Source organism: Halichoerus grypus, chromosome 2, assembly GCF_964656455.1.
Source record: "Halichoerus grypus chromosome 2, mHalGry1.hap1.1, whole genome shotgun sequence".
Taxonomy (NCBI): Eukaryota; Metazoa; Chordata; class Mammalia; order Carnivora; family Phocidae; genus Halichoerus; species Halichoerus grypus.
In genome coordinates this window covers 207,494,976-207,512,060 of record NC_135713.1, presented here as the reverse complement: position 1 = coordinate 207,512,060, position 17,085 = coordinate 207,494,976, and the positions used below count along the sequence as shown (strand labels likewise).

At 49.2% G+C, this 17,085-nt stretch overlaps 1 protein-coding gene across 4 annotated transcripts in view; it reads right to left on the bottom strand.

The window, feature by feature from the left end:
- Window positions 1-17,085, bottom strand: part of RPTOR (regulatory associated protein of MTOR complex 1) — a 335,570-nt gene that overhangs the window by 251,218 nt on the left and 67,267 nt on the right. For all 4 annotated transcript variants that reach the window (XM_078066239.1, XM_078066240.1, XM_078066235.1 and 1 more), the window contains exons 2-3: window positions 12,872-12,974; window positions 1,457-1,539 (exon numbers count right to left, since the gene is read on the bottom strand). In XM_078066239.1, the coding sequence (XP_077922365.1) occupies window positions 1,457-1,539; window positions 12,872-12,974 (186 nt within the window). The remainder of the gene's footprint in view (window positions 1-1,456; window positions 1,540-12,871; window positions 12,975-17,085) is intronic.

Below are 17,085 nucleotides of genomic sequence, written 5' to 3'. Positions count from 1 at the left end.
CCTGTGTGTGTTGTCACACGCGGACTGAGAGTCTGTGTGCACCACACGCACTCCCGTCAGCGCCTGGGGAGTGTCGCAGAGACCTGGAGTGCCTTCAAAGTCCTCAAAGAAGCGAGTTTCTACTGACAACAGTAGGCATCTCAACTGTCTCTAAAGGGAAACACCATGGAACTCTCAGTTCCTCATCCAAGCCCAAAGGCATTGTACCCTCATGAGAAAGGCTCCGGAGTTTTTATGTAACCAGCAAGAGGTAACAAATCTCACAGAGGAAGAAGCAAAGCCCTTAGGCATAGATCAAAGTCATCACTAAGACACTGCCTTCTGAAGACTGGGGGTCTGTGGTTATCGACTCCACAAGTTAGACCCTGCTGCCCCCTAAGACACAGGGGGACATGGTCCCCACCACTCAGTCATCCCACAACTATGGGCAGCAGCAGAAATGACCCATGGGCACGGTGACAGCCACCAACAGATTCATTTCTGGCTGTTCTCTTAGAATGCAAATGACGTGCAAAGAATCCCTAATTCCAGGTCACGTGGATAAACAGTCCACAGATGAAAGCCAAGCAGGCAGGGTTCTCTGGGGGCCCTAAGCCACTTGCTTCCATGAGGCAGACACTCAAAAAGGAAGGGCGAAGACCGCAAAGGCTCTCGGGAGCCGTGTGAGCAAGACCACCGCCACCCACCATGGTTGCACCCTGTAGAGAACTCCAGAGCCAGCCCGCCACACAAAGTGGAACAGAAAGGCACCTCCATGAACACCCCAAATTTCTAATCTGCTGCTACAATTATTACATCTTCAAACCAGCTAAAGAGCAAGGCTAAAGGAAATGGGTCTTGGGGTGGTTCACGAGAAAACTTAAGATCTTAAAAGGCAATCTGACACAGTTACTGTATTCCACACCACTGTTCTTTAAAAAAACAAAACCACGAAACTGTAAGATATAAGCAACAAAAGGCACAGTAATTGGTGGCTGGCTCCCTAAAAAGAACCTTACCTTTTGAATCAAAGACAAAGCATATAATAGGTGTCATCTTTTCAATGTTGAGTGCTTTTTTTCTCAACTGTTTGAAAATTGAAGACGGAAGAAATAGCTCTAACTAGTTGAGGTTGCAGGAAAGTTACTGAAACTATGTTTCCTGTGCAAAAGAAAAACCATGACTTAAGAGTAACATGAGAAATGCTTTTCAGTGTCTGAAGTCTGTGGGGGAAACCCACGCCAAATGAGTAAGAGACCGTCCAGCCCAGGCCCCACAAGTGCCCGGGCACCTTCCACACATGACAGGGCACGTCCACAGCGCTGGGGAGGGGGCTCAGTGAGGAGTGTCCGGCCACCGAGGGATGGGAGCTGAGGGTCCGTAAAAACCTCTCACTTGGATTCAAAGGCTGTATGAAAGCAAGGAATTGAAGCTTCCCTGTAAGAAAGAAAGAGAAAAGCAAATAAAGAGCACTTACCCTTGGCTGCCAGTTCTCGTATTGCTTCTGCAAATTCGCACCGATGGTTTCCAGAGCTTTCTGAGGCCCCATCGACAGAGGATCTGAAGAAGCAATAAAAAGCAGAAAGTTTGTTACCCGTTCATTTCCTCCGCTGCTGAGCCTGTCTCTCACGGTTTCCTCTTCCATCACTCACTTCAGAGTCACCTTGGACCAAGGAAGACACAACTGGGAGTTTTCTGTTTAACCAGATGTAGGGAACTGCTATGCCCCCAAACAGGACGAAATGCCACACCTGTTCACCTTTCTAGAGAAAAGTGGTTTGGTCAGACTCGCTGGCCCCGTGAAGTTTCCTCTCCTCCCTGCGCTCGTCACTCAGCCCCGTGGTTGCCCTGCACTCCTGCGGGCTGTTCCTGTGCTCCTTGCAGGCTGTGTGGGGTGGGCCACGGGCCTGGTAGGGGCCTCTGTGCAAAGGGGGGGCTGCAGTGAGGGCCACACAGTGCTTCCCTCACGCCAAGGACCAGGAGGAAGATGAAAAGACCAAGGTGATGCGTTCTAAGTAACTTCTGTTGTGCTGGTTCTTCCCCAAGAACCAGCTTTGTAAGCACACCCGTGTGTTTGGGGCTAACCCACCCATTTCAGGAGTGGCTTCCAGGGCAAATAACTCTAACCAGCAATTTCTCAAAATTACTTGGTCTCGAGACGTCTCTGCCCTCTTTAAAATTATGAAGAAACCCAAACAACTTTTAAGTGGCTGTATCTATTGGTATTTGCTGTATTCAAACTCAAGATGAGAAATTTTAAAAATATTTCTTTAATCATTCATTTAAAAGTATTAACCCACGACACTTGAACAAAAATACCTATTATGAAAAATGACTTTTACAAAAAAATTAATGAGAATAGTACTGTTCCACCTTTTTTGCAAATGTCTTTAATAGCTGGTTTAACACATCTGCGTCTGCATTCATCTGTTACAAAATGCGGTTCTGGTCAACATACAGGAGGAAAGTCGCACCTCACACACAGACATCACAGGAAAGGGGAGGCCACTTTAAATAGCCTTTTGAGATAGTCATACTATCTCTGATGCTACACCAAAACTTGACACATGGTAGCTTCTTTAAGACTATCTGCAATGTGGAGTCTGAAACCATAGCAATAAACCCATACTCCATGGCATTAAAATCCACTGGCCTATCGTGCACTTTGAGTAGATGCTCTACCCACAGATGACTCTGTCATCATCACTGGTCATCTGTAAAATACTGGTTCACTGAGCTACGTGGATCTTCTGTATCTTGTTCTTCAGTATCTCCAAATTTCATCACTGGCAACAAACACTTCCGGTTGTTTTCCTTAAAGTGCCAGCTCGCTTTGTTCATTTTCCAGAAAATGCCTGCCAAATGCCCAAAAGGATGTGCCATGAAAAGAGCAGCTAGTTCGGCTCAGGACTCATCCACCGCGTGAAGTCCTTCCTTCCTGCAACCAGGACCCGCCACTCGGCACCCCCCTCATCACGCGATCTTACAGATGTGTGTCCAAAGGCTGACACCCACCTGTGACACTGTGCGTCAGTGCTGGGCCAGGGCGCAAAACAGCACCTCCCCCAACTCTCTTCACCGCCCTTGTTTTCCACGTGCTAACGCTAATTCTGCCCCAACTTCCCCAAAGTATCCCTCTCAAATACTGCCTCCCACACAGGTGAGGGTATCAGCTAATCTCCCCTCATCTCCCCCCACTCCCCGGACACCCCCGGGCCAATCCCACTGTGGCGAGAATGTGCAACCCCTCTCTGTAGCGGTGGAATGGCTCCCAAGAAGAGAGCCTCAAGGGGCCAGGGGACAGTAACGTTCACATCATCGGAGTCTCACAATGAGGAAAGTAAGTGCAGAGCTCAAAAGCAGTTGAAGATATAATGCTTGACAACTTCCCAAATTTGGCAAGAGACGTAAACTTATAGATTCAAGAAGGTCAGAGAACCACAAATAGGATTAACCCAAGAAAACCTATATCCAGACACATAATAATCAAATTGCTAAAACAACAGACCAAAAAAAAAAAAGTCCTTAGAGAAAAATCAGTTCACAAAGGATCAGGAATGAGACAGTCTCTGGATTTCCCAACAATACCGAAAGCTGGACAGAATAGAGCTGTGCCTTCAAATCTTCTACAAAAATAACAACAACCTGATATTCAAGTCTGAGGGTAAAACAGAGGACTTTTCAGACATGCAAACACTCACAAAATCTGTCCCGTGTTCCTCTTCTTGAGAAAAAAGGACAAAAGAAGCCAATGAAGGACCCAGAAAAGGAAAGAGATAGAGAAACCACAAGACGTCCATGAACTAGATCCAGAGACGAAGCCAGTCCAACAGGAGCTAGAGGGGTATTTTTTAAAAAACGAATAGATATTTGAACACTGGAATAATTATTGATAGCACTTGACAGATCTACTGGAATAAAGGTAAAAAACTGAACTCATAAGTTCACAAAAAATTTAGCAAATAAAAGTAACTGGCAAATGTGTAACTAGGGGAAAAATTACATGGACGGGAAAGGAACCAATCGGACCACCCCCTCTGGGACGGGCAGAGAAAAGAAACAGCTTTCTCTTATTATACTCTTCAGTATTGTGGGATTTTAGAGCTATATGCACATATTACTTTGATTTTTTTAAAAAGAATTATAAAATTAAGTAACAGGATTTTAGACTTGGAAGGGACATTTACCACCAGTGCATCAAAATCATGGAGGACTTTTCACGATACAGACGCCAGGCCCTACCCTGGAGAGTCCAATTCAATAGCTTTGGGAGAGCCCAGTCAGCTAAGGAGCACCTCTGGCTGAGGCAAACCTAATGAAAACTGGGCTGTAATTAACTTATCTGCAAGAAGTATGGTAAATTTGTTTCAATCCATACGTAACTAAAGAAATTCGATGTTCATCTTCATCTCTCTTTGTTCTGGTAGGAACCCAGTGCTAAGGTCTCAAAAGAATTATAATGACCTCAATCAACTCTGCTGTAATCTAGATCATAAGACTGGCAAGGGACATGAATAAATCAGAATCTGAAAAGTAGAAATTCAGGGCCACCGAAGAGCATAAACAAAGCAGAGGGAAGCAGGAAATAGCATCAACAAACAGACACCATTCCACCAGCCGTACCTTGTGCATGAGCCTGGGAGAGCCAATGCAAGCGCTGGTGTGCCTTTGTCCACACTTGTGTGTGGTACCCACGTGGTCAGTGCCTACGGCCGGAATCTACACTTAAGAGAACAGAAAGGGTTTCCTCTGTAAAAAGATAAAAGGCCTGTCCAGGAACCACACTGATCAGCAGCAGCTCCTAGGTGTGCCCTCGGAAGAACCACGACACAGGGAGGGAGGGAGTGCCACTAGTCCCCAAGTTGGGGGGAAGGACCAAAGCCAGCCCCCCTCCTTGGACTTCTCCCCTTGGAAAGCCCAGACCCTCCAGCCCCACACCATCCTCTCCCACGTCCCCAGAGAGGGCATGCCGAGTACCTGCCAGAGCTGGAGGGCCCCTGCCACGTGTCCCTGAGCACCCTGCCACCGGTCCAGCGGCCCCTCACTCGTCACGGCCGCCCAATAGCAGCACCCCTCTTCCTTCCCTGATCTGAATCAAAATCCCTGCCTTCCCAGGGGAGGAGCAGGGGCAGCCACCAGCCACTCATCAGGCTGGGATCAACCGAGTGGCGCTGTCATATCCTGTCTACTGGGAACCCCTGTGGCCAGTTAATTGCATGGTTTCCTCCAAGGGTATGACAGAGAGTGGGGCAGGGAGAGAGGAGAGGGAGCAGGAAGAGGGGAAAGAACCAGGACAAGGGAAAGGGTGCACTTACTACCACGCTCACTACAATAAGCTAAGTAGTGAAATCAACTAAGCCAAGCTCCTGGTGGGCGGTGCTGACGGTCTGATCCCTCTGATGAGGGTCAGGTGGACCGAACGTAGGTCTGAGACGGTAGTGCTGTCTTAAGACATTTCTCTTCTAAAGCCCTCATGGATTTCTACAATGAATGAAGTGGGTGGGCAGGTGGGTAGAAAGAAGAGGAGACAGTAAATGGCATTTGTATAAAATTTTAGCTTTGCATCAATCTTCCTGCAAGCTTTTCAGCATAAGCCCCCTGTATCTCATGGTGCACAGAACTTCACGCTGATAGGAACTGCAGCCGGCTCGCCCATGGCACAGGAGAGAAGCTGAAGTTCCAAGTGCTCAGATGACTCGGTCAAGGTCATAGAGGCTGGCGATGGTGCTGGCAGTCAGCCAACCTGAAAAACCTCCCTGTTCTCTCCACTCTTCCTCCAGAAGAGCCTATGCGCTACCATCAACTACTAACATGCTGGCCCCTACCGCGGCAGCTGGTGCTGGCACCGAGGAGACTCTCCCTCCTCCTGGCTATGTTCTGGACAAGTGTGAGAAGGGCAGAAGCCCAGGGAGCAGGGCTCTGCTGACCTGGTGTCCTCTCCACCCGCCCGAAGATGAGCACAGGTGAACCCTTTGAAAACAATTCTTCTGAGATGTCGTTCCTCCCCGGAAAAGCCTACAGTATGCTACCACTTGGATAACATGAAAATAAGCAAGACTACGCTGTCAGGCTGCAGACCGGGGCAGGGCTGGCTGGGAGGTGACGAGAGACAGGACTGGACTTGGGGGCCGCTGCTGAGGCTGTTTCTTGATCTGTAATGGGTCAGTCTGGGAAAAGTTGTCAAACTCCACACTGGGATTCACACACCTTTCCGTACGTATGCTATCATTCAGAACAAAGGGCTCCTGGGTGGCTCAGTCGGCGAAGCGTCTGACTTTGGCTCAGGTCATGATCTCAGGATCCTGGGATGGAGCCCCGCACCGCACCGGGATCCCTGCTCCTCCGGGATTCTGTTTGTCTCTCTGCCTCTGCCCCTCCCCCGGCTCGTGCTCTTTCTCTCTCTCAAATAAATAAAATCTTTTTAAAAAATTAAAAATTAAAAAACACGCAGAGCTCACTGCTCAAAGAACGTCTGTACTTCTTTGTAGCTTGTATTTATGTGGACATTTCATACGTATCTGTTAATTGACTTACTGACTGAGCACTGCCTACTGGATCAAGTAAAAATTTCTCTGTACGGCGTTCAAGGACTCTGCCACTAATTAGTTGTGTAACCTTGAGCAGCTAATTTTGATTGAGAAAATAATCATGGCAAAGGGCCACTTTGAAATCAGAAGTGGTTTTTAATGGCTCTGTTACATCAGCCATAATACCCACATGTATTTTACCGTTAGAAGCGTACAGAGTGGGAGGCACTTCATCCCATTGAGGTGAGGGCAGAGCGGGGAACCTCTGGCAGTGAGGCTCTGGCTCATGGCCGGACCTGGCCCTCCCAGTGCCTGTGGGTCCCAGGACAGGAGCCTTCATCCTACAGGGGCCTTGTCTACACTGCAGCCCGGTCCTAACCATTCAGCCTTACCGGCCCCCCGCCCCGCCCGCCGCAAAGCCACGAAATAGATGGTATTCCTGTGTTGTCTCGTGCCGCACAAGCACCAGGAGCTGGGAGGATCTTCCACAGAGCTGTGGGGATGGCTGGGATGCCGCGTTGTAAAGTGCAGACCCCGCTGCTCACACAAGGCACTCTGTGTACAGGGGTGGGGGAGGCTCCGAGCAGTTACACACACCTCCGCCTCCTTCAGGGGACACAGGGATATTACTAGGAGAGGCCAGCATGACCGGACTGTGAAAACAGGGTCTCAACTGCAGGCCCCATGGTGCACCAGGCTCACGGCAGTGGGTGCCCCCGACACCCGACGCCCAGGGGGCCCAGCCTGTGCTCCAAGGGCTCAGTCCCCAAAGCTGGGCCCCTTCTCCTCCTCGGGGTCTTGGCTCTTGCCTCCCCTGCAAAGCCCCTTCTCTCCACACGGCGTGTCGTGAGTCGTCCACCCACAGCATTTTCTGAGCTCCCGGGCTGCTCAGGGTGGACCCACGTCACTGGGGCCAGCCTCACGTCCCGGCCCTATCACAGTCAGGCTCCTTGCAAACAGGGAGCAGCACTCTCCTTTATTCTGTGCTTACACGGAAGTTTCCCCCTCACAACCATCTGTGGACCAACCTGACTGACCAGTCAACCCCAAGTTTGCTGTAACAATTGAAGGACGAGGCCTGTGGCAGGGCCCTGTCAACTCAAGGACGTGCAAAAACAATCACTCCGTAGCTCATCAGCGCTGCATCCCCCAGTGCCCACATGGTTGGGGGGGGGGGTGGGGAGAAAAGGCTTTCCGCTGAGCAGTAAGAGGAAAACACAGCTAGGTGCCTCCCAAATATTTCCTTAGGATTTCAGAATTTCCCAGCACCTGGCAAACCTCCAGCCTTCTCACCTCTGATGATACACGGCCACCATTAATGAGCACATAAAAAAAATCTCTCAGCTAAATGAGACCTCCTCCTGTTCAGCATTCAGCTCATCTATACCCTGCTTTCAAACACTGATATTTCTCCAAGAGGTATGGGCACTCACTGTTCTTCAGTGTGGTTGTTTTTAGTATTACGCTGTAGCATTTAATGTCGGGCCATAAAACAAAACAGCCTCTCCCCTGCTTCTCTGAGAAGAGCTGAGTGTCACTTCCATGAAATAAAACAGCATCTTATTATCTGGCGAAGTGGAGGGACAGGGGTGGGGAAAGAGGTGTTGACAGCCAGCCGTGTGGGAGCTCTCAGCGTCCATGCTCGTGAGCCCGTGCACTTGTGAGCGGCACGGTGAACCTTCTCCTTGTTTATTCTGGCAACAATTCCTGTCACCATCCGAAAACCTAGAGGGCCACTTCCCAACCACAGACAGGTCCATTCTCGGAGTCTCCTGTGTGTGCTGGCAGTGCATGCCCAGGGACACCAAATGGACTGAAAAGTAAGAGTCCGCCCATCTGTCAAGCTACCCACACCCCTCGTCCCTGAGGTCAGAGCAGTTTCAACTAGCACGGACCGTCTCTGTTGGTTTGATATGTGTCTGTCTGCAGCCAAAAAGCCATCAACCTGCAATCCACCCCACCCCTGGCACAGAGACCCCCACACTCATAGGCCTAAGGTAAAGCACGGGAGACTCTCAGCTGTCACCTGACATAGGTAATGTCTACTTAAGATGAGAAACATCTAGCACTCTACTCTCAGACATCTGCTAGAGACCGCCGGCCGACACAGCAGCTGTCCCGCTAGGCTGGCTCACGTTATGACTGGTGCATGACGCAGGCCCGTTCCCTCGCTCCTGAGTGAGCGCACAGGGGCAGAAGACAAGCAGACGTAGGAAGCACCTCCGGTTCCCACTCAGCACTGCGGCAGGTGGGGTGTCAGGCAGGGGAGGGGCCTGGGGTTGGCTGCAGGCGCTCTTGCACTGAGCCATGTTCACCCTCCCAGTGAAGCCTCTTCCCAGACAAGAGGTAGGTGCCATCACCGCTCCATTGTACAGATGAGGAAACTAAGGCCCCAAATCACGAAGGGACTTGCTGAAGTGAACAGCTGAGAGGAATAAGACTAGGGTCTTGATGAATGCAAAACCTTCGGGTTTCTGGTGATGGAACGCAAAGCCAGAGAGGGAACCTAATGTGGGGATGGCTGCCTTCTCAACAGGAGCGCCCTTTAAGCTACGGCTACACTGGGGGGGTCTTCCCTGCGACTCCTTCCCCAGCCATGACACACTTGAACATTCACATCCTGAAAACGGCAGAACCAACCCATCCTCGGGCCTGGGTGTCCTTGCCCCGCCAGCCGAGCCGCTCCACGGCATTCACCACCTGGAACCCCTCATCCAGCACCACCCATCCCCACACACTCAGGGCCCTGGCTCTGCTCCTCTTCCTCTGGTCACTGCTTGTTCTGGGCCAGTGACCTCCCCAACCCCCTTCTCCGACCAGCTCGGCCTTTCTAGCTGTCCCCTGGAAGCTGAGAGCTGCTCTGCTCCCAACACCCAGAAGCACCGGCCTTCCGCAAAATGTAACCCCACCGTCTCCACAGCTGGGCCCCAACTCTCAGTCCTGGCGGCCACTATCATCATGCCTGAAACCTACAGCACTGTTGAAAATGCTACACCTCTTCCCCAGCAAGCCTAGAGCACTGGGGGGGGGCGAGGGGGGGCAGGCCGGGGGGGGGGCGGGGGAGCAGCCCAAGGCGGGCAGCCCCGCAGGGATGAGGCACATCTCCCAGGGAGCCAGTCCCGTCAGGGGCTCGGAGCCCGTCCACGAGAAGGGAAGAGGCATCTCCGTGGAGGGGCTGGGGACCTGGCAGGAGGAGGACAGACACCTGTGGGGGAAGCGGCAGCATATAGGAGTCTGAGCAGGGTGCAGACAGCAGGGATGAGAAGCTGCCTCCCACAGCATAAAGGACACCAAGTCACCATATCGAGGCTGTCAGAGGAGGGAGTTACAAATATGGAAAAGTCCTGTTGGGTTTGCAAGGAGACGGTTCCTAACCTGTGCCGACAGTGCAGAAATACAGTGGTGAACGTGTCTACACAGACACACACGTGCGCACATGCGCGCGTCAAGGAGAGAGGGAGCAACGAGACACTGGTTCCCATGAGAACACCGGCACCCAGATCCCAGTTTCTAAATCTGGATGCCGCTGATGGGAACTGGGCTGCTGCGAGGTGTGGTCCATGCCGGGACGGGGCAGAAAGCACAAGCTGGAAGTAAGTACTACTCAAAGAACAAGGGCCACAGAAGCCGGTGGGAACGGGGTCACCCGGGAACCGGGAACATCGTGATAAGCAACGGTGGCACTGGACTGTAACCCACTGCACAAGAAAGGAAACCGTGAGTTCACACCGAATACACTCAAAGTCTGATGAGGAATACCCGCAGAGCTACATACCTCTTCCCCAAACTCGTCATTACTTACAAAGGGGACGGGGGCCTTCAGAGCGAGAGTTCCGGCAGCTCCTGCTTCATCAAGTGGTAAGCAAGTTAGCTGCATAACCAGGAGCAGGACACGTCTACTCATGTGCCACCTGACACCTGCCGTGGGGGGAAGGCAGATCTCTTCTGTGATGCTCCTGTTAATCCTGAGGAAACAGCGGGGTGTTCTACTAAACCCAGCCGGTGATCCTCTGGGTGTCGGGGTCATGAGGGTCAAGGAAAGACTGAGGACCTGGTCCAGTTTGGATGGGACTAAATCCAGGGCAACGCACGACGCTGAGCCAGGTCCCTGTGCCACAAACAGCATCCTGGGACAGGTGGCGCACCTGAATGCGCCCACGGTCACCCCTGGCAGTGATGGCCATGCTGGGATTACGCTCGTGGGGATCACAATAACTCATAGCAGGTGGAGCAGCATTGCAAGAGCTTACTCTCCTCTGAAGCAGGAAAAAAGCTCCTTAGCTCTGTGCTTGAGAGTTTGGGATTTTTTTTTCCAAAATAAAAATTAAAATATGCACTGCTAGATACCACTGCAAATTTGCCGAATCAAATCTCCAGGATTCTTCTTTCTCTTATTCCATACTGTTAAAATCACCATCAGAAGGGCCAGCCCTACTCACTTTTGAAATAAAGGCCAAATACAAATTTTTTAACTTAGAAAAGGTATATGCCCTTTTGAACTCAAAATCCACTGAAATTAGTACAGAGTAGATTACATTCCTAAAGGCAGAGAAATTTTAAAAACATGGTATAAAAAAATCCATTCATTTCCTGGATTTTTCATGGCAAGAAGGAGGTTAAGGAATTCCTTTCATTTTCACTGACACTGTCCCATGAACACCCATCAAAGAGACTGTGTGAGGTACGAGGGAGGGCTCTTTTGTTGGTGGGGGGGAGAGAATGCCCAGAGAATCTAATAGAAGCCACGGACTCTCACCTGGAAGGTGCAATTCCGTACTCAGACACCACCACCCACACGATCCCAGAGGGTTCACGCATGCCCGGGAGCACACCCTGGGATCCAGGTTGAGAAACGTTGTTCTAAAAACCTAATATAAGAGTACTTAAAGAGGGAGAAAAGAGAACACAATTGGTAAAATCCAGCTTTGACAAGGGGTAAATGAAGTGGAAGCAGTCAGTGGTGGCTAATAAGAAGTCAATTTCACCGGCAAAGACGCCAGGACGTGGCAGAAAGCCAAGAAGGCCTCTGGGGAAATCAGCCACGCGAGCAGCTACTCTGTCACTGGGCGCGGGGGACAAGAGGCCTGGGCTGCATGCGGGGAGGCTGTGAGACAGAGACGGTCACCCTAAGACCCCGGAGACAGTGAGAAAGGCAAGCAAAGTGGGAAAAACAACACTGTTTCCAATTCAGACTGGAATATAGGCTTCCGCCCCCCACCCCATCCAAAAGTAGAGCATTCCTCTGCCACCCTGGTAAGCCAATCACTGCTTCCTGCCAACAAAAACCCTCTGGGGGTTCCTTCAGTTAGCAAAAACAGGCTCCAACAGAGGTCTTTCCTAAAATCCAAGCCGCACAAAGCTGGCCTTCAAATAGCAGAGGCAATATGTCATTTGCAATTTTTGTTATTTAAAGTAGATGAAGGGAATTTCTGCTTTTGCTGAGAGATGGTGAAAGCTGGAAGGGGGAGGGAGGAAGCTGGAGGGGGGAGGGTGCTGTTGCCCCCAATCTTATCAAAAAGATAAAGCTAAACAATCCACAACAGAAACAAAGAAAAACCCACCCTTCACTGTTAAATTATACCAAAGTTTAGAGACAAAATAATACCCTATTCACTACTAACTCTTCCATGAAACAAACTATGGGACTATTTCTCAATGCATTTAAATGAGGGCAGCATTATCTTGCTACCAAAACCCAACAAATACGTTGCAAGAAAAGAAAACCACAAACCAATATCACTCATAAATACAGGTGAAAAATTCCTTAACAAAATATTAGCCATCGAATCCAGCAAAATATAAAAAAGATAACACAAGTGGGGTTTATTCCAGGCATTCAAGCTTGGCTTAACAACAAAAATTCAATCAGTGTAATTCACCATATCAACAAACTAAAAAGGAAAAGCCAGGTGATTATGTCACAGATGTTGAGAAAGCATTTTGTCAGATTCAGCATTGATTCTTGACGAAAAAACTTTCAGCAGACAAAGAACCATCATGCTGAATGGTGACAGCCTAATGCTCATCCCTCCCGAGACACCAGGCCGAGAAGCGCTGGGCAGGCCTTTCTCAGGAAGAACCAGGACTTGTGGCGCACACAGGAAACTGCCACTCCATTTTTTAAAAAGTGTACATAGCTACTATTACGTGCAAATTTAAAGGAGAAAACGCTATAATCCAGTAATCATTACTTATTAATTTTCCTTGAAACACTCTGTGCAGGACAAATCATACCTTAAAGGTTCTAAGTCCAAAAAGAAATGAAACTCTCAGATTCATGCAAACCACTGGCGGCCCCCAGAGGACCCAGAGCCCCTACAGGGACCCTCGCCACAGGCCATGAAGGAGGGAGGGGCGGCACTTACCGATCCAGCACTCCAAACGTGCACAGGGGGTGGTCTTCACCACGTCTGGAGGGTCCACGCCGACATTCAGGCATAAAACTAAGGCAACACTAACCGTCTTCATCTGGAAACAACAGAAACAACAAGTACTTCAGTACGCATCCCACTGACACAGTATTCCAGGCTCAGAGATACCCCCAGAACCTACGAAGCCCTGTCCCCACCACCGGCTTCTCCAGCTGTCCTGTGCCACCCCCGAGGTCCTGCACCAGTAACTTCCTTCCTGGAGGGGTTTCGGAGTAACGTGGACAGACAGGAAGAGGTCCGCAGCGGGAGAGGCCTCCACAGGCTTCCTTATGATACGTTCAGAAACAGAATTACTTGTCTAAAAAATACAAAGGCACCGGCTACATTGTGCCAAAATCCTTTGCAAAAACTGCACAAGCTGACACTCTGACCAGGTTATACTATTCTCATTATTTAAACTCATTAATGATTTGGTGAGAGGAAAACTGTCATACTGATTCAGTTAGCATTCTTTCAGTATTAGTAACACTGAGTATTTCTTCAAATGTGTAGTCACTATTTGTGACTTTTATGTTTTGTGGATTTCCTACTCATGTTTATACTACTACACTGGCATCAGTGACTATCTCCAATTGACTTCTTGTACTCTTTACATATGAAAGACTGCATCCACATTATTTGTTGCGAATATTCCCCTAGCCTGGCGTTTGACGTCTGATTCATTTCCCGCCTCTGGACATACAAAGCCTTGGTTCTATCATCGGATGCAGCTTCCTGAACACCTGTTCCTTCTCCAGCAGCCCAGTATGCAGAACGTCAGTCCTCCCTACCCGGCTGCTCAAGCCAGAAACCTGGAGCTCAGCCTTCAAACGTTTACCGAGCACCTACTAGGTGCCAATCACTATTTTTAGGTGGTGAGGATATATCCGTAAATCAAAGGAACCAAAATCCCAGCAGAGGGTGGTGGGGGTATCACTTCAAACAGGTGAGAGGGCTCTGAGCTGAGTTATCAGAGACCACCCTTGACTCCTCGCCCTGCCTGTTTCGTCCAGCCTCCTAACTGCCTCCTGCGCCTGTCCCCTTCACTACCCCTGCTCCCAGCCACAGCCAAGTCCAAGCCGGCTCCGGGCTACAGCTGCTCCCCTGCGCCCCCGTCCCCAGGGCGGGCTCCACGCTGCAGCCGAAGCATACCTTCTCACGCATCTGCTCACTGCCCTGCTCTGTCCATCCCAAACCTTCAAGATCGACATCTGAACTGCTCCACATGCATCAAAATCTTGAAAGCCCAATTCTTGCTAAGCACGTCACCCACCTGTCACGGCCCCACCCTCGGTGGCTGCACGTCCTCCACCCACTTGGCATGACCTTGGGGCCTCCCAGCCACAGCTCCCTCTGCCTGGAAGGCCGCCCCCTCCCACTCCACCAACCCGGACTCTCCCTTGCAGTCTCCGTGCAGACAGCCATTTCTCAGGGAGGCTTGTCCCCAAACCCCAGTGGGGGCAGCACCACCAGGCACCATGCTCTCCTGCTGGCAGAGCTCTCTGACCTCTAGGCTCCCAAGATCAGGGCTGACCCACGTGGACGCCAACACCCAGCACATGCCCGGGGCTCAGGACCTCCCTGCTCAGTGAGGGCCCACGTGGATTTCTTCTGGTGTTTTAATGTGTTTTACGTTTAACCTTTCAAGCCATCTGGATGTTGCTGTGGTATATGACACAACATGAGGAATAATTTCTGTCTCAAAACACTAGCCAATCACACCAATTCTCCCTGTTAAATAATCCCTAAGCTCACAGGTTTGTAGGACTCCTATAGCATATATAAATTTCCGGACAGATCAAATTCTACTTCAGGCTAACTGAATTTATCCCATCATCCCATCAACCAATACTGGTACCACACTGATCTAAGTAACTTCTCTTTACAACATTTCACAATGCTTGGGAGGGAAGGTTTCCTTTCTCACAATCTTTTTTAAACTTTTACTTAGCTATATTTATATTCATCTCTTTTCTTCCCAAATTAATCAGTTATTCAATTGTTTTTTAAAAGATTTTTATTTATTTATTTATTTAACAGAAATCGAGAGACAGCGTAAGTAGGCAGAGCGGCAGGCAGAGGCAGAGGGAGAAGCGGGCTCCCCACTGAGCAGGGAGCCGGATGCGGGGCTCGATCCCAGGGCCCTGGGATCATGACCCGAGCCAAAGGCAGACGCTTAACCATCTGAGCCACCCAGGCGCCCCAGTTATTCAAATTTTTAATCCCATAGAGACTTTGACTAAAGTTGCATTAAACTGCATATTGAGAACATTGAGTATTTTAAATTGTCTTCTTTGATCCAAGAAGTCCACATATGAGAATTTGTCAGAGAAAAATACCAAAAAATATAATAGAGCGGAAGTCCGAATGTGTAAAAATTTTCTTCACGGCATTTCTTATCATGAAGAACAAGTAGAAATAACCTAAATTTTAAGTGGTTAAGGGAATGTTTACGCACGCCAGTATATTCTCTTAACAGAATGACACTTAGGGGCGCCTGGGTGGCTCAGTCGTTAAGCGTCTGCCTTCGGCTCAAGTCATGATCCCAGAGTCCTGGGATCGAGCCCCGCATCGGGCTCCCTGCTCCGCGGGAAGCCTCCTTCTCCCTCTTCCACTCCCCCTGCTTGTGCTCCTGCTCTCGCTCTCTCTCTGCCAAATAAATAAATAAAATCTTCAAAAAAAAAAAAAAAAAGAATGACACTTAAATTCTTATAATGTTAAATGAATAAAAACTGATTCAAAAATACCAAAAAAATCATATTAAACATATAAATTAATTTTGGCAAAAAGTGACAACCTCCTAATATTCGATTTTTCTATACAGGAACACAATTTTTTTCAAATCTTCTTTTAATTTTTGTCAGTACTGTTTTCTTAGTTTTATTCACCAAGAAGTCCTGCACGTTTCTTTTAGAATTATTCCTAGACACGTCACGTTGTTTGGGGAAGTGTGCTTCTACGCATGTTTTCTCCCCTTCGTGGTTTCTTAGGATAGCCGCTTACACCTCTGCTAGTCACTTTATTAAATGCCTCATCAAATGTAATTGCTTCTTGGTGATCCTCCACAGGACCTGTAAGTTGACAAAGATACCGCGACAAATAATGAGTCTGTCTCGTCCTTTCCAGCGGCTCGTTCCTCTCTTCCTGTTTCAGGTCTAGGCCCTGCCCACAACTTCCAAAATAGTATCACTAATGCCTACAGAACACGGCAGTGGCGATCTTCGCATTTTAATGAGCCGTCATGAGTGTTTCCTCATGGAGAACACGGGCAGTGACAGGAGACACACATATCACCCACCTTCCCGAAGCTCATGTTAGCGTGCTTCACCGTGACGAAAAGACCTCCTAGTGCAAGTACTGATGCACCCGTTTCCAATAGCTGAACTCCAAAGAGGATTTTTGCTTTAACGAGAAAAGGCAAGAAGCGGAAAGGCATGCAGAGTTGGTTCTGCAGCCAGCCGGCGTGGAGGCGGTCCACCTGCCCCAGGGGCCGCACGCAGCATCTCATGTCCAGCCCCCACCCCACCCCCGGCTCTGGGCCGTGTCTGAGAGCATCTGGGCTTTAGCTCCGTTTACTGTGTGCATCCGTTAGCCAAGATGTGTCCCTAAGGTCTCAGAAGAGCCTGAAAGGTCATTTTTGGAGTCTGGGGGTACTCAAAACTTTTTTCCCCACATGAATTAATGGTTTCTCTGCTTTACACCATTTCAGCTCAGGAAAGGTTTCGCAGGAGCGCACTGTTTTCGGAGAGCGGGGAAACCCATGTAATCTTTATCATGTCAAGAAAAGATTCCTGTGTTCAAAACAATATTTCAAGTGTGTGAGGGGAGAGTATTTAGTCTTAAAATATGTATATTTATTAATGATAAATCGCTTTCTAAAGGAGCTGTACGCCTGCCGCCAGAGACAGTCTGAAAAGAAGAACAGTGCCTTCCTATGGGCACGTGCCAGAATCTTCTCGTTATGAACCACAGAGAACAAATGGTCCCTTTATTGTCAGGAGAAAGGGCAGAAAATCAATCAGAGAACAGCAATGGTTATTGCTTTTCCTCGTCATTTTCCAATATTTAAGTGATCAGTATCAGTAATACCACACGGTTGATCCATTGTCTTACAGCAAAGTCAGCCTTTGAGGACAAGCTGCTCCAAACTAGAAGTTCCATGGAAACAT